Source organism: Microcaecilia unicolor, chromosome 7 (genome assembly GCF_901765095.1).
Source record: "Microcaecilia unicolor chromosome 7, aMicUni1.1, whole genome shotgun sequence".
Lineage (NCBI taxonomy): Eukaryota > Metazoa > Chordata > Amphibia > Gymnophiona > Siphonopidae > Microcaecilia > Microcaecilia unicolor.
This window is the reverse complement of record NC_044037.1, coordinates 224,029,943-224,053,162: the sequence shown is the minus strand read 5'-3', so window position 1 is coordinate 224,053,162 and position 23,220 is coordinate 224,029,943. Positions and strand designations below refer to the sequence as shown.

The window sequence follows — 23,220 nt, the reverse complement described above, 5'->3', positions numbered from 1 at the left end:
TGCCATAAATAACTAAATAAATAGATAGAAACTCTGAACATTGAGAACCTGATTCCCATAACATGATGTCTGTTTTAGAAGCCCATTACCAGGAGGAAAAAAATCTCTGCACCAATAACAGGGTTAAATGTCATAAATAAATAAATAAATAGAGAGATAGAAACTCTGAATGTTGAGCACCTGATCCTTATAATAAGACATCTGTTTTAATGGCCCTTTACCAGGAGAAAAAAAATCTCTGCATAAATATAATACATGCAAGAGGGTGTCCCTATAACCTGCCCCTCCAAATGGTACACAGAGTACGATTTATAACAAATTACTACTACCTCTATGTTCATCCGTATGCTGCCCAAGCTGGCATGTTTGAAAATATAAGTGAGATTAAATTGAAATGCTACCAACAATAAAGAACAACAACGTAGATGCAGCAGCTCATAAGTTTGCTTGATTTTGTTTTGCGTTTAACGGTGAAGACAGCTGCACGGGAAGGGGAAACAGACTAACCTAAATAGCGTCAATTTTTCTTTTTTTTTTTTAATTTCATGCTGTCTCCGTCCTCATCTAAACCCAGCATCATCTCCCTCCTGCTCCTCTGCGAGTCCTACTTCTCTCAGCTTCCATTCCCTCTCTGGCCATTCTTCAAACCTTACTCTTCCAGCAGCTCTAGTGGTAACACGTGACGCTGCCTGGTCGACCCGGAGCCTTGTCTCTGCCGAGTAGTGTACTGCCCCGCTGATGCAACTTCCTGTGGGTGGGATCTGGCATAGAAAAGGCTCCAGGTTGGTCAGGCAGTGGTGTGGGGGGGGGGGGGGGGGATGATGAACCTAAGGGACAACATGATGAGGTATGCTGGGGGCTCATGGGTGGGTGGGGGCTGGGGTATGAGGGAGAGAGGAGGAGAAAAAAAACAAAACAAAACAGATGCTTGTGTGTTCGCTGCCTGACTCCATCAACAACCGGCTCGCAAAAATCAGTAAAATTTAACAACCGGCTCATTAGAGCCGGCTCCAGCACACCACTGGGTGAAACCTTATTGATATTTCAAGTTCAATTATTGTATGGCAAAAGATACACAATAGAGTTGTAACAGGTCTTAGTTCTGTTACTGAAATTGGAATAAACTTGGGGGGAGGGGAAGAAAAGCAGGAGATACAATTTCAACTTAATACAGTTTTGAGCTCCCTTGCACTGGCAAAGATGGAAGAGACAGAGTCTATTTTTAATAAGATGAAAAAACACAAGGTGACACTCGTTGTGATATAGGTCCCCCTATAAAAACATATTAAAGTCATAAAAGGACTTGGGGACCTTTTTACTAAAGCTTCACTCTAAAATGCTAAGAAGTCCATAGTTATAAAATGGACTTCTTAGCATTTAGCAAGTGCTAAGCTTTAGTAAAAAAAGGGGACAATAAAAGCACTAAGGGTTGAGCAGGAGTCAAGAGCTTAATGAGCATTTTTGTTTAACTTGTTTTGCCATGTGATATTTTGTTTCCTCTTCTGCAACTCTGAATTCAGGAAGTATGCCTTATTTTTATCCAGACAGCAAAGAAAGGTTTGAACTCCTGCCCTGGGTCAGGTACAAATGTTACAATACCAATACTTTGCAGACTTAATTATTCAATAGGGGACTTTCACTAAGTCAAGGCATAATCTGGGCTTGGCACACGCTAACGTGGGACTTCCCTACACACTTAGCCCAGATTTATTGCAGCAGCATATTATGGATTTTTTTCTTTTTTTTCCCCCATTAGTATGTGGAACTTGCAAAAAATGAAGGAACACTTACCACTTCCACTTAGGAGGCGCAAGTTCTCCTTCACTAAATCCGCGTTATCCAGTTAGCATGCGCTAATCAGAATGCTCCAGCTGGATAACACTTCCATGCCCATTCCTTACACACAATACACTCCTCCCCCAACAAGTTTTAAAATATTAAATAGTGCATGGATTAGCATGTGCCGACAGGCAAAACTATCACAAAATGCTTTAATGTGTTTTGTGGTAAGCCTTCCCCCCCATAAGGTCTGTATCAGCACTTAAAACGGTTTTGTAAGGCCCCTTAATGACCACTTTCCCAAGAAGAAAAAAAAATGTTCATAGCTCTGGACAGTACAAATATAAAATAACACAATATATGCATAAGTCAAATTGGTGTGGTGGCATAGCTAGACCTGTGATTTTGGGTGGGCCTGCTAAAATTCTTCCTCTCCAATCCCCCCCCCCCCCCCCCCACTGTACCCCAGCAACTTCACAGGCAGCACCAGCAATGTATATATATAAGGGAAATCGTGCCAAATGAATCTCATTGAATTCTTTGATTGGGTGACCGGAGAATTGAACCGTGGATGTGCTATAGACGTAATCTACTTAGATTTCAGCAAGGCTTTTGACACGGTTCCCCACAGGAGGCTCTTAAATAAACTGGATGGGCTGAAGATAGGACCCAAAGTGGTGAAATGGATTAGGAACTGGTTGACGGACAAGCGCCAGAGGGTGGTGGTGAATGGAGTTCGCTCGGAGGAGGGAAAGGTGAGTAGTGGAGTGCCTCAGGGATCGGTGCTGGGGCCGATTCTGTTCAATATATTTATGAGTGACATTGCCGAAGGGTTAGAAGGTAAAGTTTGCCTATTTGCGGATGATACTAAGATTTGTAACACAGTGGACACCCCGGAGGGAGTGGAAAACATGAAAAAGGATCTGAAAAAGCTAGAAGAATGGTCTAAGGTTTGGCAATTAAAATTCAATGCGAAGAAATGCAAAGTGATGCACTTAGGGAGTAGAAATCCAAGAGGCGCATGTGTTAGGCGGTGAGAGTCTGCTAGGTACGGATGGGGAGAGGGATCTTGGGGTGATAGTATCTGAGGATCTGAAGGCGATGAAACAGTGTGATAAGGCGGTGGCCGTAGCTAGAAGGTTACCAGGCTGTATAGAGAGAGGTGTGACCAGCAGAAGAAAAGAGGTGTTGATGCCCCTGTACAAGTCGTTGGTGAGGCCCCACCTGGAGTATTGTGTTCAGTTTTGGAGGCCGTATCTTGCTAAGGATGTAAAAAGAATTGAAGCAGTGCAAAGAAAAGCTAGAGGATGGTATGGGATTTGCGTTACAAGACATATGAGGAGAGACTTGCGGACCTGAACATATATACCCTGGAGGAAAGGAGAAACAGGGGTGATATGATACAGACGTTCAAATATTTGAAAGGTATTAATCCGCAAACAAACCTTTTCCGGAGATGGGAAGGCGGTAGAATAAGAGGGCATGAAATGAGATTGAAGGGGGGCAGACTCAAGAAGAATGTCAGGAAGTATTTTTTCACGGAGAGGGTGGTGGATACTTGGAATGCCCTCCCGCGGGGAGGTGGGGGAGATGAAAACGGTAACGGAATTCAAACATGCGTGGGATAAACATAAAGGAATCCGGTGCAGAAGGAAGGGATCCTCAGGAGCTTAGCCTAGAATGGGTGGCAGAGCTGGTGGTTGGGAGGCGGGGCTAGTGCTGGGCAGACTTATACGGTCTGTGCCGGGGCTGGTGGTTGGGCGGCGGGGATAGTGCTGGGCAGACTTATACGGTTTGTGCCAGAGCTGGTGGTTGGGAGGCGGGGTTGGTGGTTGGGAGGCGGGGATAGGGCTGGCCAGACTTATACGGTCTGTGCACTGAAGAGGACAGTACAAATAAAAAAGTAGCACATATGAATTTATCTTCTTGGGCAGACTGGATGGACCGTGCAGGTCTTTTTCTGCTGTCATCTACTATGTTTATATCCACTGCCTGTGCTGGCCTCACAGGCTTCCCTTTGCCACACCCCACCAGAGAGGAAACAGAAATGTTGTCAGCAAGGGCAGGACAGGGCAAAAGGAAACCTGTGGTGCTAGTGCAGGCAACGGATGTGTGTCACTGGTGCTGCCGTGAAGTTGAGGTAGATCCGGGGTGGGGTGGGAAATTGCCGGGCCATGGGCAGAAGAAGGGAGTCAGGCGGCCGCAGCTGAACTGATTTCAGGGATCAGACAGGGTGGGCCTGTGCCCACCCAGGCCCATTCGCAGTTATGCCACTGAATCAAAATACACAATAAAACTATAAAAATACTCCACAAATCTATTAAATGAATAGCAAATCTACAAAAATGTGATTGCTATTGCTTTTAATAAATTACGTTTCACACATTAGCAAAGTCTTTCCTGCCTACTGACAATTAAAAATTAAATTATTTTGTCTCAACAAAATCAAGTGGGCCAAAATGTTCACAAACTGACATGTCCAGCAATCATGCCCATGGTGAGAAGCCACCTTTAGAATCCTTGTCTGCAAAACTCACTGTGCAAAAAATGATACTGGAGAAGAAAATTGCCAAAGGACAGAACCTATCAGCACCTCCACCAGCTTGAATTCTCATCTGGATTTAGTTGATGCTTTTTCATTGGTACCTCAAAGTATCACATTCAGGTATAGAGGGCACTGCATTAAACAATTTAAAGCAAGCCTCATTAATAAATAAGCAAATGGGCTGCATTGATAACTCACATAAATTCACTTTTAATGTGAATTAAATGTGATTAGGGCATGCTACTGCTTTAATACATGAGAGCTAACCTAGACTTAAGTTTGTACCAGAGAGAAGAAATAACTTTCTGAAGGTAACGGGGGGGGGGGGGGGGGGGGGGGACCATAACTCTGGCTTTCCTGATTCTCAGCCTGCTGCTCTAACCACTAGACTTACTCTTCCAAGCTTCATGAACATAAACAATTCCACGTGATGGAATATCTTCATATTTATTTATAGCATTTATATCCCACAATATTCCCACCCAAGGGCAGGCTCAAAGTGGCCAGGTGTGTTGCTCAGGAACTTTACAGGACTTAAGCATGAATTGCAGCAGATTTTAGAGGCTTCATGCACACACTCCATTGCTGCCATCATAAAGATGCCAGCAAACAAAAAGTTTGCTTGCTTTAACAAGATGAATTTCAGCAGGGTTTTTCGTTATTATAAAATATACAGAAGTGTTTTTCATGGAACTAATGTCTATAGAATATACAGATTCAGTCACTGCTACAACATTAGATTTAGATATCATTTTTTCCATACTGAAAGTTATAATTGCTATAAGCATTTTAGGCTTCAGAAGTTTCACTTTCCAGAATTCACTCTGTAAAGTCGTAGTAAATCTTATAGTTAGTCTCCATAAACGCACAGCTGGAACACTCTAATGCTAACATTTTCTGGTGAACCAATCAGTTATTTTATCTGTGAAAGTAAGAATTCTATAATAGAAATAATGCACCCCTAGAGGATGTGGTTATCATGAAATAATTATAGGCCCAGGAGATTACAGACACAAGGCAGCACCCCAGGGGTGTGATTATCCCTTGATAACCACATCTACCAAAATTGCCTTATTGCAAAAACTAATCTCCATTCACCGGTGAGATATTACTCAATAGGACATTTTATTGGAAATAAAAAGGCTATTTTCTAGACTGAATCACCTGTGGATTAGTAACTTGGTCAGTTTCAGCTTATTTCCTTCCTGAGCAAATGTGAATGAAAACCTACTGCAAAAATAAGATCTCGCTCCAAATCCTACTCAGGTTTCAGCTCTCAAAATTCTTTGAATAGTCTGGGAACAGGTGAAATTTGACATTCACTGCTGCTGAAAGTAATGCAGTGTAAGTCCATTGCCCGGGAGAACACAGCCAATTGTGACAAGTTGGTAGACAATTGTTTTGTAGGAAAATGAAATCTGTATACATTACACTTGACACTTGCCATTCCTGTCCGAGCACAAAATGCTCAGAAAGTATCTGTAAGAGGCAATGTTCTACCATTATTCTCAGAGGAAAAATGTGTGCCATTTAAGATGCTGGGTTAGGAAAACTTTCCTATAACAAAACAGTTTATTATGCCCACATCCTTGCATGAATGAATATGCAAGGAAGCAGCTTACCCTTAAGGACTGCTTGAGGAAGTAGCAGATCCACAATGCCACAAAAGATACCAATTCTTTCCCTTAGGTTTGTGTGCTCACAATTACACCAGCCATAGACCTGGCATAACTGCAGTCACGTAAACTCAGCATGGACATATGTAACTTACAGAATATTAAGTGGCAGCCCTGCCCATGTGTATACCCTTTCATTTACAGGCTGCACCACTTGTGTGCACTCTTATAGAATAGAGTTTAGGCACCTTGCCAGTACTTTTCACAGGCAAGTATATACTTATGCACTTAAGTGCTAGAATTGTGTAATTTTGCGCACGCAAGGGACACAAATGCAGGCACCCAATTCTAGCATTTCCCTTCAAAGACAGGTCTCGGACAAATGGGCAGTTTTGATAGCAGGGAGTAAAGTGGTGTTGTAGCTGTGTAAGTCCACTTTTAAAGATATGAAATAGAAATGAAACAAAACTTAGAAAACAAAAAGATGATACCTTTTAATTGGACTAACAATGCATTTTTGATTAGCATCAGATCAGAAATGAGCAAATATTGACAAATAGAATATAAGTGAAACACAAAAGCATTCAAATGACAGTCTCACAGGAAGAGAGTGGGGTGGGTAATAAGAGGGTGACAAAGCAGTATAGTTTTATGGTTTATAATGCTTTAGAAAACCCAGATCTTTGTTAAGTCCCGTTTGGTGGATTTCAAAAATGTTTCATCATTTTGATTTCAAAGGTCTTGCATTCCCGAATAGGCTTAAATTTTCCTTTTGGTATTCTCACCATTAGCAGGGAGAGAAAGCAACCCTGTGTCAGGGTTTTTAACAGCAGTACCAAATCCCTGGAATACCCTTCCAGCAAAGCTTCAGTTGGACTAACTTTCAGGTTAAAGCATCTCTTTTCCAGCAAAAATTCAAACCCTAGATGTTACATTTTAAACACTAGAAGGACCTATAACAAGTCTTCCCTCAGTTGGTTTTACATTATCCAATGTAACATGCGTCTTGCTTGTGCATTAAAACTGCAATAATTCTGAGCTGCAGTTTTTATTTGAATCGCAATCCACCGACTCAATTTCTGGAATCATCAGAATAAGAATTTTCATTAGATACTCCCGTCCTACTTAAAGGATCTCAAAATGATTAACATGAACCAACAGGGACAGCAGGTAAGGAAGCTCCCTCACCTAAAGAGCTTACTATCTATGGGGGGGGGGGGGGGGGGGGAGAAATATATTATAGGTAGGAGGTTATTATTAATTTATATTTCACCTAATACCTAGGCAGATCACAATAAAACATAACTCACACATCCAACACAAAAGAAAAATTATAAATCACAAACGTCTTGGCTTACTAAAACTTGACAATGCTCTTGCATCAAACGATTCAGCTGCCATTGTCAGAAGTTTGTAGGAAAAGATATATTTTCAGTTACTTTTTAAATAAACAGACAATTTGCTACAAGATCACAGTACAGGTGGTGAAATTCAAGTTGTGGCAGAGGGAAAGCCACTGGGGCCACTTAGAAGCAGCCCAGCTTAAATCACAGCAACTGAAAAGTCTGGAGGCCTGGGGAGGGAGAAAGATGAGGAGAGACACAAGACCCATTTGGGTGAAGTGCTGATGGCAACAGAGGAGACAAGAGAACTTACGGATATTAAGATGAGAGAGAATCAGGGAATACAGTGATAAGAACATTTATGAACCCCCTAGGATGGTCTGCATTATAATCACAATTTATATCAAAGACATCATTAGTCCTAATCTAAATCCTGAAAATAAAGATAACCACAATGAAGAAATAACTCAGCAACAAAGAGTCAACAATAGGTATCCCTGTGTGAAAAGATATATGTGACCCACTTTATTTATTAACTAAATGCACTTGAGTAATGATAACTTCAACTAAATGCTTCCTGTTAACTCAGGGCTTTTTTTCAGCAGATACATGCCAGCACCAGTTCATAGTACCGAAACATTTCCCTGCTCTCCCCCCCTCCCTGTGGGTGCCACCTCACGTTGCTACAGAAGTGAAAGTAAATGGTAGCATATGATCTTACAACATGTGCACCCTCTCAGGCTGGCAGTATACCCAGCAGTGTGGAAAAGGGAAGTGATGAAGTACTGGACTGAGAGGGAAGGGGGAGAAAAGAAATGAGGGATTCTGAACATGAAGTGGGAGGGGAGAGTAACAGAAGAGATGGAAAAAATTAGATGCAGTAAAAACAGGAGCTTGAAGGCTGGACAATGAAGTAGGCAGAAAAAAAGATGAATGTGAAAGATCAGTGCTAAAGATAGATGCAAAGTAGCAAATAAAGACAGGTAGAGATACAGCAAATGGATTGAAGGCTCTGGAAACAAGAGTTAAAAGGACCTACAGGAAAGCAGAAACAGAGAACTGGACTAACATCAGATAAATAAAATCACCAGATTAAGCAAAACAAATTATATTTTCTACAATTTAGTGATTGGAATGTCTATTTTGAAAATTTAGATCTAGTTTTATATTTTACACAGAAGAGGAGGAAATACATTTCTATTTCTCTGGAGTTGAACTATATGTACAGCATGGTTTCTTGGATGTCAAGTTTTTTTTTTTTTGTTTTTTTTTTAAATCTACGAGTACTTTTAGTTTGTAGTTACATATCCACCATTTGGGGGGAAAAAAAAGGGCTGTGTTCTGCATACGGGACTGAGGACAGATGATCTGTTAGCACAGAATATCTGAGTAGGGAGCTGTAGTAATCCAGCTTGTTCAATTTTCCCAATAAGTGTACTGATGTTCTAGGGCTCACTGAAATGTTTACTGTGTTGCCTTTTCCTAGGTAGGTCCCTGTGTGAGTTTTGGAAGTTGGTGCTATTATGAAATGGCAGATTTATTCTATAGGTACTGAATAACTTTTGTTAAAATTCTGTATTAATCCACAAGATGTCTGATACTGGAGAAAGGTTTTATGTTGCTCTTATTGAGATGAAACTAGAACCAGACATTTATGGTTTAGTTCCATGTGGAAATGCCCTAGTTCTTTTTACGCTGCAACAATCACAGGATCTTGAACGGTTTTGGCATTAGAAGCACAAAAAAAATATCAGTAAAAAATAATACAACCAATGTGTTTGAAAATATCCTAAAACCACCACTCAGAGGTAGGCTATAAGTACAGGGCTTAATTTACAGACCAAAAGTAAGTGAACTGCAGAGCTGGGGGGGGGGGGGGGGGGGGGGGGAGGGGCTAACTTAGGAAGCAGAGTGATGGATACCTGCTCTGGTCCAGGTTCACTCCCTCCATTCTTCTTTCCTGCTGGCTGGCTGCCTGGAAGGGAGTGGCTGAAATCTGAAATGTGGCAGAACTGTGCTCCCCCAGAAGTTAAGCCCTGTGCAAGTACCACTGTATAATGATGCAATGCCACAGTTTATGCATCACAAGCTTAAGCCATACACTCAATGTTATACATTCATCTCCAAATCTAATTGTTTCTGCAAAAAGCAGACAAGGGGGTTTAAATGGGTGAAAATGTATTGCAGGGTTTTGTTTTGTTTTAAACCACACAAAATAGCAGTCAAAAGTGCAGATTTAAACCTGGACAAACCTTCACATTGCTTTACATACAAGTAGTCTCAGCACAATGTTCTCTCTCAAGGACGGTAAGCCCGAGTGAAAAAAGGTACAATTTTTACTGCACAGAATGTTCTAACAATTATTCTTTGTGAGGTGATGTATAATACCACTAGACAGAAGAAACATAAAAATATGACGGCAGATAAAGGCCAAATGGCCCATTCAGTCTGCCCATCCTCCATAACCACTAACTCTTCCTTTTCCTAAGGGATCCCACGTGCTTGTCCCACGCTTTCTTAAATTCCGACACAGACCTCATCTCCCCAACCTCCAATGGGAGACCATTCCATGCTTCCACCACCCTTTCTGTGAACTAATACTTTCTTAGGTTCCTCCTAAGCCTATTTCCTCTTAACTTTATCATATGCCCCCTCATTCCAGAGTTTTCCTTCATTTGAAAAAGGCTCACTTCCTATACATTAATGACCCAAGATAAATATTTCTATCATATCTCCTCTCTCTTTTCTCTCTTCCAGTGTACATATGTTGAGGTTCCTAAGCCTGTCCCTATACGTTTTATGTCCAAGACTGCTTACCAATTTTGTAGCCACCCTCTGGACCGACTCCATCCTGTTTATATCCTGCTGTAGGTGCAATCTCCAGAATTACACACAGTACTCTAAATGAGGCTTCACCAGAGACTTATACAAGGGCACCATCACCTCTTTGTTCCTGCTGGTCATCCCTCTCCTTATGCACCAAGCATCCTTCTGGCTGTGACCGTCACTTTTTCTACCTATTTGGAAACTTTAAGGTCATCAGACACAATCACTCCCAGGTTCCGCTCTTCCTTTGTACACTGGAGAATTTCACCTCCTATACTGTACCATTACCTCGGATTCTTGTGACCCAAGTGCATTATCCTGCATTTTTTAGCATTAAAATCTTAGTTGCCAAATATTGGACCATTCTTCAAGCTTCGCTAGGTCCTTCCTTATGTCATCCACAGCTCCCGGGGTGTCCACCCTGTTGCAGAGTTTGGTATCATCCGCAAACAGACAAACTTTACCAAACAGCCCTTCTGCAATATCATTCACAAAGATGTTAAAAAGAGGAAGCCCTAGGACCGATCACTGCAGTACTCCACTGATAAACATCCCTATCTTCAGAGCAAGCTTAATTTACTGCCTCTTTCCATTCAACCAATTTTTTTTAACCCAGTTACTCTAGGTCCCATACCAAGGGTACTCAGTTTATTTATGATTTGCCTATGCGGAACTGTGCCGAAGGATTTGCTGAAATTTAAGTACACCAGATCTAGCGCCCCTCCCACATCCAACTGTTTGGTCACCCAGTCAAAGAAATCAATCAGATTCATCTGACACGACCTGCCTCTAGTAAAACCATGCTGCTTCGGGTCCTGCGTTCTGTTCAGTTTGAGAAACCTCACAATCCTTCCCTTTCGAAGTGTTTCCATTAGTTTACTCACCACTGAGGTCAGACTGGCAGGTCTGTAATTCCCACCCTCCTCACTTCCACTCTTGTGCAAAGGGACAACATCCGCCCTTCTCCAGTCTTCCGGGACCACTCTGAAAGGGTTGTATTGCATTTCTATTGCCCCATTTTTCTATTGCAATAATACACAAATCCTAGCAATTCAGTTTATGGTTACTTTACAGTTTTGAAATAAAAGTGTAATTTAATTTTAACAGCTATCTAAAATAAAAGAAGTGTGAATCTGTGTTTTCACCTTGACAATACTTCATGTAAAATTATTATTTTTTTTTTTTTTGGGGGGGGGGGGGGGGGGGGTAATACATACACTTTCAATTCTCCTCTATGGCTGTAGTAAGCTTCAAAAATATATTCTCTCTAATTCTAACCACTACATACTAGAAAGCTAATAGTTATCCAAAAAGGATATTGAATGAACTTCAACCACATAGAAATCTTTTACTCAGAAAGATTAGCCCTCTTGAAGAACTCCTTGAATGCATCACAACCCACAAAACTCAAAAATTTCAAAATTTCCTAAGAAAATAAAATGTGCCACAGCTGAAGCTGAATAAATGTAGTACTGCCTTATCTACATGTGATAAACAGCACCAGAAGCTGCTAAACACTAACCTTCAAGGCATGCAACATCACACCAACAGTGCAGTCAGGATGGCGGGAGGCAGGGCTTTCTAAACGTGTCCACCTAGAAACTACCACAAATGTCTGCCTACTTCATTCCTTCCAAGATGGTCATGACAGGACAGCTGGAGCCTCTTGCCTACCCTAGAAATGAGGGTCTGCCTCAAAAGGAAGAATCACTACCACTACTAGGTAGTCACCAGGGACCACCACCATAATAGCAGTATCTTCCTCTCTTGGTCTAAAGGCAACTCCAGGCCAGAACAGCCACATCAGATTGGGGGGGGGGGGGGGGGGGTGGGGGAGAGAGGAAAGGAGCTTTGAGATCTAAACTTGATCTTAGAAACTGCTTACACCATGAGGCTAAACAAAGAAAGCTCGCTTTACACCGCAACTAATACCACACTTACATTTTTGTAGGTCTTACCTGATAATTTTATTCTCACTAGTCCTTCCCACTATTCCAGAACCTGTGGGATAGTCGTGTCCATCAACCAGCACGGCATACACCTAGTAGCTCTATAGAAATGATAAGTAGTAGTAGTAGGTGGAGATAGAGAACAGAGAACTGAAAACTGAGCCGAGACATCTCATTGCATTCAGTCCAGCTCCTTGGTATTTATGTAGGCAAGCAGTAAGGAGAAACTCAGAACACAACACAACAACCTTAAAAAAAAAAAAAAAAAAGGCTAAACTAACACTAACCAGATGAGCAAATGTGTGGACCCTTCCTCTCTGGACAACTTAGAGAACAAGAGATATGCAGAAGCACCATGCAAAGTGACAGTCTTTATCTGACCATTACTTTGCACCAGCTAAACATCTCAGAAACCTTGGGCAAAACTCTGGAATAGTGGGAAGGATTAATGGAAAGAAAATTATCAGGTAAGACTTAATTTCTCCCTCCCATTACATAGCTTCTCACTATTCCATAACATGTGTGATGTTTAAAAGCAATCCCTAGAGTGGGTGGGATCCTGGTGCTGCTGCCCTGAGGACCGAAGCTCCAAAATTGGCTTCTGAGTGCACCACAACATCCACCCTGTAGTGCTTGGCAAAAAGTATGCAACATCAACCATGTTGCTGCCTTGCAAACATCCGCAGGAGACAGTAAGGTAGTCTCTGCCCAGAATGTTGCTGTAAGCCTCGTAGAATGAGCCTGAAGACCCGAGAAGCCTGCTTTCCTACAAGCATATAAGCTGGTGCGATAAGTCTCCTTCAGCTATCCAGCAATTGTGGGCTGGGAAGCCATGAGGCCAAGTCTATTTACCAAAAAGCACAGTCTGTCCAAATTGCAAAACTCATATGTGACTTCCAGATATCTAATTTGGACTCTAAACACATCGAGAAGCTTCAAGGAAGAATACTGAGCCTCTTTGTCCTCTCTGCAAAAGGAAGCTCCACAGACTGGTCGATATGAAATGCTAATGCTGCTTTTGGAAGAAAAGAAGGAACCTTATGCAGGGAGACCCTTCCCTCCGAAAAGTGAAGAAAGGGATCCCGACAAGACAGCCTGAAGTTCTGAAACCCTAAGTGCTGACGCAACAGCCACCAAGAACACTGTCTTTAGCGCAAGATCTTTCAAGGAGGCCTTCCACAATGGCTCAAACAGAAGCTTCTGAAGAGCCTGAAGGACTAAATAAGGTTCCACTCTGGACACGGCATACAAAAGGGAGGCCACAAGTGGCCCACTCCCCACAACAATTTAAATAACATCTGGGTAAGCCACAAGAGATATCTACTGTGGTCGGCCCCTGAAACACCCAACACCAATCCTTTCTGAAGGCCTGCCTGGAGAAACGCTAGAATGTGTGCAGAGAAAGAACACCAGCCCTTCAACATCCTCCACACCTTCGCATATGCCATGGATATAGAGCATTTCCAAGCCTGAAGCAAGATAGCAATAACCGAATCAGAATAACCTTTTCGTCTCAACCGAGTCCTTTCACTATCCGCCCAGCTCACGAGAAGGACTACCTCCACTGCCACTTGACAACTGTGGGTCCCACCTTGCTTACTGATATAAGCAACCATCACACTGTTGGAGAAAACTTGAACCGGGGCCCCCGCCAGAAAAGAAGCAAAAATCACACAAGTTGCCCTGTGCCAGATGGAACTTGTAATAAGTTCCCTAACCCCGACTTGCTGGCATCTATCACCTCCCATTGAAGATTTGACTGTCAAATTCCGGGGCGACAATCTCCACTATATGTTCCATCTGGCAACCAGCATCTAAGAAAATGAAGGTCGTACTTCTGTGACACTGGAAACCAGCAGCTGAGAAAAGATTCCTGTAACAGCCGCATATGAGCCCTTACCAATGGCACTATTTCCATAGCAGCCATCACTGACCCCAGAACTCTGGGCCTGCTTGACTGAGAAGATGAATCTGTTAACCAGCTTCGACCTCCTGCACTCTGAAAATCCTCTCCTGTGCTGTGTCGAATAGAACACCCAAATACTCCAGCGTCTGCTATGGAGTTAGTCTCTTCTCTAAATTGATCACCCAACAACTGCAGAAGACAGACAACTTTGTCTGTCACTGCCACACTGTCCAAACAGGATGACACATGAACAAGCCATTCGTTGAGATGTAGGTGAACTGATTCACCGATTCCCTGGCGCTGAAGGAAGGATGGCACCACCACTGTAACCTTGGTAAACATTCTTGGAGCCGTGGTGAGATTGAAGATCAAAGCCCTGAACTGGAAGTGATGGCCCAGCATCACAAAACGTAGAAGCCTAATGCGGCAGCCATATAGGTATATGTAAGTATGCCTCCTTGAGATCGAGGGTGGTGAGAAATTCTCCTACTTTAACTGAGGCTATGACTGCATGAGAAAGAGGGACGTTTGGAGACAGCGGTTTAGAGCTTTGAAATCTAAGACTGGTTTAAAGGTGCTTTTCTTCTTTGGGACAGTAGACAAGAGTATCTACCTTGTCTCTGTCTGGCCTGGGGAACTGGAACAATGGCTCGGCAGCAAGGAATCTACGATGGCCTGAACCTCAACCGCCTTGGTTCCTTTTTGACACAGAGACTGCAACAGAGGAGTGATCAAATGGGAGAACTCCAATTTGTAACCTTCTGTGAGAACATCCAGAACCCCGACGTGATTTTGGCCCACTCCTCATGGAACTCCTGAAGACATCCTCCCACCGGAGGAAGAAGTGTGGGCCGGCCTCACATCGTTGTGAAGCTCTAAAGGCACTGGGCACTCTATTGACTGACAGGAGGACTTCCTGTCTGCACAAAAGGAAGACTGGTGTGACAAAGTCGGACTTCTCACCATAATGCTGATGACCAGGCCGATATCATCTGCTCTCTTGAAAACTGAGATCAAGAGCTCCCCCTGAGGATGGGCAACCAGAGGCTTTCAGTTGATCCTCTGGTAACCATTGGGGCTTAGTTTTCCCTGTTTCTTTCAACAAGTTACTGAAATCTTCTACAAACAGCCACCTGCCCCAAAAGGGCAGTTTAATTAGATGTGACTGGATGTGGCATTAGGCAGCAGATGCAGCATCAGAGTTGCCAAAGTGCCATGACACGTCATATTTAATGTTTAATAAGGCTTGATATACTGCCTTTCTTAAAAGCGAAAGTGGTGTACACTCAAAAATCAAATCAGAAAAGAAATGAACTACAAAAAAAGTGATAGGACAGAAGACAGAAGAAGGGGAAGAAGAAGAGAAGGGGGGGGGGGGGTTAAGGGGCTGTACTCCAACAGGAACCCAATGGCTTAAGAATGGGCAGGGAAAGCAATAGAGAACAGGAAGGTCTTAACGAGAGATTTGAACTTAAGGTAGGAGTTTTCAGACCGAACTTCCAAAGGTAGTGCATTCCAGAGGGAGGGAGCTTTGCAGAAAAAGGCAGTGTTTACTGGACTCTAGATAGGAGAAGTAGGGGGGGGGGGGGGAGACAAAAGTTGATTACAGAAAGCATACCAGAGTGAGCATGAAGGAGTATACGGGGTAATGACTGAGGAGAGATGCACTGAATACAAAAAAAACAAAACAAAACAAAAAAAAACTCTGTAGGCCATAGTTAGGATCTTGTGTTGTACACGGAAAAATGATTGGCAACCAGTGGGGCTGAGCAAAGAGAGGTGTTACACAATTATAATGGTAAGCACGTGCTAGAAGACGAATGACAGTGTTCTGAACTGTTTGCAACTGTTTTATGAAAGAATGTGGGAGACCAGAAGTCTAGGCAGGAAGTGATGAGTGCATAGATAAGCGTGGCACAAGAAGAATTATCCGAATAATTATGCAAAATGGATAACCTGAATAGAGAAGCAAGATTTTGCCGTAGATAAAATACGAGTAGAGAAAGAGTGGTGGTAGTGGTGGTGGTCAAGAAACACACCAATGTATTTCATCGAATCTACTAGTGAGACAGGGACTCCACACAATTGTGGGGCCAACGTGGCGGGATGGACAATGACCAGAAACTCAGAGAGCTGTGGATTTAGAAGGATTCAAGATCAAATTTTGATATGAAAGTCAGAAGTCAATAGAATCAAGACACTTCTGTACTGGAGAAAGAGAAGTCTGTGGAAAAACAAGGAAAATATCAGCATACATATAGAAGAATGGAGAAAAACTGGATAAGGGAGGCCATAAATAGCATCCACCAAGTAGGTGGACCCTGCTTCCAGCTAGGTGTTATGGCGCCTGTTGTGTGGTCAACTGCTGATGCCACTTCAGACACGCTCTTGCTACAAACAAGCTGCACATTGTTCCTTGAAGGCACAAACAGGCTGCTTCAGAAGCTTGTTTCAGTAAGCGTTCTATCTTCCTATCCTGTAGGTCTTTTAGGGCAATGCTCCCTTCCACCGCCAAAGTGGTCTTCTTAGTCAACACTGTAACAAGGGAGTCCACACTGGAAGCTGCAATTTATCATGCTCCTCCGGAACAGAGGCGAGTCATGGCTCTTCCCAACTCTCTGCCCTGTGCTCAGCAAGACCCATTTTGCTGTACTCATGTCCTGAATGTCTGGATGCTTCGGGAAAGCTTTTGAATCTCTAAGCCCCCTCATTACTGACGAAGATGGAACTCCTGACGCCAAAGCAGAAGGCTCCTGAATGGAAAGCATTGCTAGTGCCTCAGAAATAGAGAGTACTGAGCTCCTCTTTATGAAACCACAGTACATTTGGATCATCTCCCTTCTCTAACAGATCCTTCAACAATGGATCTTCTGAATAAAACTGAGGCCACATCAGATTAGTAAGGAGAAGGATGGAGAACCAGAGACAGCTCACTCCTGGAGGTCTAAATGAGATCTCCTAGAAGTCGGAGGGGCAGCCAGATGAGAAACGGAAGCACCTTGTAGCAACTGACTGTCCCAGCTTCAGTAAATAGGCCTGGTATATAAGAGTAATATAAGCTCTGGAGAAAAAGATCCTGATGCAGCTGAATGCTGTCAGGCCCTGAGGCTATAAAATAGCAATTGTGCACCTTGCATGATCAGACAGAGGCTGCCCTTCAGTGTCAGTTGGCCCTGCGCACGCGTTCCTGCGCTCTCCTACAACAAACTGAGCAACTGCCCTGCCGGAGAGCCCAAAGACCCCAGCATATCCGGCTGCTGCCACCAACTGTTTCCTCTGCGTCCCGTGGGATTCCTGACTTTCGCACATTGACGCCAGCTGGCATGCCCCATCACTCAACTACCTCCGCTGGAGTCACCATTCACTCCCACTGTCACGACCACAGCATGAGTCTTAAGCGGTGAGTCAGGATCCCTCCCCTGCACCAAGCAGCCCTCCAAGCGTTTAGTCGGGCTTATCACGGCTGACTGCTCCCCTCCCACCAAGCTCACAGCCTACATAAGTTTTGCCTTCTTGCCATTATGGGAACATCTGTTTTCCTCATCATCCACCAGAATAATTCAGGACTGAGTCTGTCCCATGTTGTCCAGCAAACTTTAAAAAAAAAAAAAAAAGGTTGTTATGCTGGAAAAGGAGTGCTATACAGGAAACCGTGGAGAGGGGAAGAAACATTCACAGGGCACCAAAGACAGGGATCGGAAGACCTTCAGATATGATTCTGCAGACTCAAGCTGTCTGTAAAGCTGAACTAGTCCTGGAGTAAAGCACTCAGAACCAGAGGCTGACGTGTGTCCACTCACCTGCTGGGAGATAGAAAATATCGAGGCGCTGGACTGAATGCCAAGAGAGGTATGTCTGAGCTCAGTTTTCAGTTCTCTATCTCCAACTGCTGGTTGATGGACACAACTATCCCACAGGTTCTGGAATAGTGGGAAACTACATAATGGAAGTCATGGTTACATATAATAAAAATAATGTTCAAAAATTTTTTTAAAACACTGCAGAAGCACAGCCTATAAATTGTAGCCGATCATCTGCTTTTGTATTATATTTGACACCTAACAGATACCAACACACACAGTTGAGCTTTCAAATTAGCAATGGCAACAATTAACACCAAGTTGAGTGCTCACCTGATCCATCACTGGAAACAGAACTTGCATTAATTCCAGAAAGGCCAAACAATGGGCATTCCCGGTCAGTGTTTACATGGCCCCATTTATGACACTTAATACACCGAACATTCCGCACCTGAGGAGAAAGACTTGCACAGTCAGGGATCATAATGAACTTGCTATCTCAATGAAAACTGAATGAATAAGGAACGGTTCAATCTGATCTGTGGCATTCCATAGTAACTTGAGATCATACTAACATGAACCATTATTTTAACAGCTGGATCCTTACCTTGTTGCTCCTTTCTGTCAAGGCACAGTAATTCATTACCATGCAGACTGAGGATAATTTTATAACAAGGCAGCTGGTTTAGGAGGGAAGTAGGTGTCTTAGGTGTTATTTTAAGAAGAGAAGACATAGGTACCTTTGCATCTTTATTAATGCAGCTAGTAGAAGCAGCAAAAATCATGACTACCTTGCAGTTGGAGATTTACATCTACTCTCACACAGGTGTAAAATGTCTGCATCCAAGTGCACGTTTTTTCTAGTCTGTGTGCAAATTCCAACTACACTCTATCTTTATACGTGCCATTATGGATGCACTGATCAGCACATTGTCATTACCACTGTGCTACCGGTTACTGTGCACATAACATGGGAGCCCTTAGCACCTTTTAAAAACAGGGAGGTAAGTGCTCCCATGGTAATTTTTTTAAATGGCTGTGCGCTAATGCTATCATTAGTATACAGCTATATATTCAACATATTGAAAAAAAAGCCCATCTTGATGGCTGCACTAAAAATGGGATTAGCATATAGGAAAGTCCCACATAAGGACACACTTAAGCCCATTTCTTAGCATAGCTTAGTAAAAGGGCCTCAAAGATTGACTTTAGTAACTAAATAGAAAAAAAGTTCTTTGACACACTTTGCAGCCTTCTTTGCTAAATATGATCTCTGATCAGTCAATTCTACACCTAATTCATTAATTTTGTCTGAAAGACTTTTCTTGTTTAAATTAGCAATTATGAAAAAAAAAAGGATCAAAGCACTGCCTTTCAGTGAGCTGGCAAATGAAATGTCACTTAATGTTAAACTATATAAACATTATCTGTACTGTTATTCAACTGAACTCTCCAAAATATTAAGAACTTGCCTGAATGCCAAAAGGCTGATCACGGACATTCATATCATCCTTGGCATATCTGTAAAGCACAAAAGAAAGTTACAAGTTATCTTAAATCTAGCCAATTCTCATCCTTTTTATCATTCCAAGTAGCCACTGCAGCAGATGTCTCAACTCTGTAACATTCCTATATTATTCCATACAATTAGATTGTTAGAGCATGGGAAGGAGCCAGAGCTTAACATTTAACTTTCCTGTAATACTGAAAAGCCAAGGGGAGGATTTAGAATAAGAGGGCAAAGTATCACAGCAAAACTCCAATGATCACTGCTCCATAGAAACAATTCACACGTGATCTATAACCAATACTAACATTCCATGATTAGTCCTAGTACCATGTAAAGGATGTGTGCATTTAGACAAAATACTCTGTCCTGAGTAGACGTAGCATGCGTTACCATGCATGCACTGGAAGATCCAAGTCTTGTTCGATTCCTTTGCCATGTCATAAAAAGTTGGCTTCCTGGTTGACCTTCGAGGGGAGTAAGGGTTTAAACTGAGGAGGTGGCTACACTGTAACTGAGACACTCATTAAGGGGTCCTTTTACTAAGCTGCGGTAAGCACTAGTGTGTGCTTACTGCAGCTTGAAAGGCTCACCGTAGGGCCTTTTAAGTTCCAGGTTAGAGTGCACACATCACACAGTAAAAGTTTACATTTTTACTATAGAGGGGATGTCGGGGGGGGGGGGGGGGCAGAGATCAGGCATGTCTGTGGTGAATCAATTAGCGCAGCTACACTGCTGCATACTGATTAACATGTGAGCCCTTACTGCCCACAAAAAAGGTGGCGGTAAGGGCTAATGCACTAAATCTTTTTTTTTTTTTTTTTTTTTTAAATGGCCATGCACAAATGGCAAAATTTTAAAAATTGGCCATGTTAATGCTGTGCTAAAAATGGCCTTAGCACATAGGAAAGACTCATGTAAGGGTACACTAAGGCCACTTTTTAGTGGTGCTTTATAAAAGGGTCCCTAAACCTGCTAGATCTCTAGTGATGCATGAACAGAGGTAAGAGGTGCTTGAGAAGATGCTACAGATCAATAAAAAGAAAACATGGGAGCCAAAACCTTACTTTTCTCTTGGGGCAACCTTCTGCCACTCAAATTTGTATTCTGTGCTCTCCCCTTCTTGCTGCAAGGAAACAGACACACAGGAAATTGTTATCAGTTGCACAGTTTAAAAAACAAAGAACTAGTTTTTATTAAGAGTTTGAAATTTACCTCTTTGTTTTCTTGATGGATGAAGAAATAATCATGTAAAATAAGAGAAGGTAATTAATGGCATAGCAGTAAACACACACCTCAATATACTAAGCATCAGCCTCATTATACACAGAGTAGGAGGAGGACAGCAAAGTGGAAACTCATAATATGCAACCAGGTTTATAGTTTAACACAAAAACTAAAAACTCATATAAAAGGGGAGAAAATAAAAAGCTTATTACTCTTCTTTTGTAAAGGAGAGTAAAGCTTTACACTGTCCCCTTTTATATGAATTAGGTTTTATCATCTACTTTCTATAACATGAAAACTAAACTGCCTATTTCTATTCATATTAGTACAGATACAACCATGAGGCCTTTCACTGCTTGCAAAATTGGCAGCTCCCTGTACATAAGTATTGCCATACTGGGACAGACCAAAGGTCCATCAAGCCCAGCATCCTGTTTCCAACAGTGGCCAATCCAGGTCACAAATACCTGGCAAGATCCCCAAAAAAGTACAAAACATTTTATGCTGCTTTATCCCAGAAATATTTTCCCAAGTCCATTTTAATAATGGTCTATGGACTTTTCCTTTAGGAAGCTGTCCAAAACGTTTTAAAACTCTGCTAAACTAATCGCCTTTACCACATTTTCTGGCAACGAATTCCAGAGTGAATTACACGTTGAGTGAAGAAACGTTTTCTCCGATTCATTCTAAAATTACTACTTTGTAGTTTCATTGCATGCCCCTGTTTGGAAAGCGCAAACAGACGCTTCACGTCACGTTTACCTGTTCCACTCCACTCATTATAGACCTCTATCTTATCTCCTCTCACCCGTCTTTTCTCCAAGCTGAAGAGTCCCAGCCGCTTTAACCTTTCCTCATAGGGAAGATGTCCCATCCCCTTTATCATTTTCGTCGCCCTTCTCTGCACCTTTTCTAATTCCACTATATCCTTTTTGAGTCCAAGCAAAGATGACCACTTAACCAACAAACTAGTGCCACCAGTAACTCCACAACTCTCAGTTCTGGATACACATTCAAAGCATAAGAGCCTCCTGATCAACTCAGATAAGAGACAAGCCAACACTGCATTCAGCATTAAACAAAAAAAGTTGGCCACACTCCTTAAATCATACAGTTATATTCAGCACCGCTAGCCAGACAGAGCAGTGTGTCCTTCCATTATCCAAACATAAATATTCAGTCCACTATATGGATAGCAAACAGTTATCAAAGCGCTATGGATAACAAAACAGAGCACCAGTATTCTGCCCCAACACTCTGGACAGTGCTGGAGTGGTCTAATGCAGTGATCGGTGGAACAGCCACACTGGGTGGAGGAACACCAATCCTTACGATTGTAGCATAGCAAACCAAGGAATAGAGTAAAAAATAGGCACTTCCAAAAACCACTAGGGCAGCGTATTTGTCCAATGAAGTGATAATTTATTGAAGGTATATCAAAATAATTCAACACAGCAAGCTGTTTTGACATTCTACGTGCCTGCTTCAGGAGTCTGGAAATTGAAGATGTGGAGATTGGATTCTAATCAAAATAATTGCTTTTTTCACTCCACGACTATGCTGGTTGATTTTTTGAGACTGCAGGCATTTCATCCAAAAATATATTTTGGAATTTTCAAGCAATTATTTTGATTAGAATCCAGATTGGTTTTTGGAAGTGCCTATTTTTTACCCTACTCCCTAATGCAGTGATCAATATAAGAACCTGGTACTGACAGTCCAGAATGAACAATCGGTGGAAAAAAAGCACATACTAACACCAGCATGGCCCAGCAAAAATGATTTATTGGATGAACACAGAATAGATGGGGCCATGTTTCGGAAGTTGCCTGCATCAGGGGTATAAGTCCAGCTTTGCATCCAGATAGATAGTCATAGGTTGCATATTCACTTTTATGACCAAGGTTTGGTTGTTTATTCACATACAATGTTAAGCCTGTCTCGGTGCAAAGCTGGGATTATACCCCTGATGCATGCAACTACTGAAACGTGGTCATGTCTGTGTTTATCCAATAATTCATCTTTGATGTGCCGTACTGGTGTCAACTGTGTGTTCTTTCAACCACAAATAGTGTTGCTGAAAACTATCCTTACAGTGCTGCTAAAAATCAATGGATGGTGCCAGCTAGTGCAATAATCCTGACAGCCACAGAATCCAGGATCTATGCCAGCCACTGGCACAACTGCCTGTATGCAAATCACACCTTATCCAAGACAATTTATCTTATTTTTTTCCATTGTACTCAGCCCTTCGGGATAGTGCAGCATGCAAAACTCCCTTTAAGTTCATATTCAGCACGCCTTCCCTTGCCAAAAACAACATCCCACAATAATTCAAACCAGCCACCTGAACATTTAGCCTCTTAGGTCCATATAGCTCCTTTTCACCAAACATATAGTCCACCAGACAGACCGGGCTTCATAAAGTACTTGTTCACTGAAAGCTATTCACAATGTCCTGAACCATGTAGAAGTTTAAATTTCTGCTCTGCTAGACACAATTAGGGAGTTCTGAGCAGATTTCAGGTTACAAGATCGATTGGTCAAAAGTGGAAGCCTTTCCCTTGAATATTCACTGTTCAGGGTATGCTCCAGCTTTATCCATTTCAACAGAAGTCCCAATATGATAAAATAAGGAATCTTGATAAGACACTTACCATGATCAATGGCTATGGAGCCGACTAGTAAGTAGTCCTCACTTTACCTATTCTAGGGGGAAGGC

General features: G+C 42.3%; 1 protein-coding gene across 1 annotated transcript in view; it reads right to left on the bottom strand.

Moving 5' to 3' along the window:
• Positions 1 to 23,220, bottom strand: part of CIR1 (corepressor interacting with RBPJ, 1) — a 69,064-nt gene that overhangs the window by 26,590 nt on the left and 19,254 nt on the right. Inside the window, exons 4-7 of the mRNA XM_030209119.1 lie at positions 20,487 to 20,497; positions 20,339 to 20,397; positions 19,237 to 19,285; positions 18,098 to 18,215 (exon numbers count right to left, since the gene is read on the bottom strand). Of these exons, the coding sequence (XP_030064979.1) occupies positions 18,098 to 18,215; positions 19,237 to 19,285; positions 20,339 to 20,397; positions 20,487 to 20,497 (237 nt within the window). The remainder of the gene's footprint in view (positions 1 to 18,097; positions 18,216 to 19,236; positions 19,286 to 20,338; positions 20,398 to 20,486; positions 20,498 to 23,220) is intronic.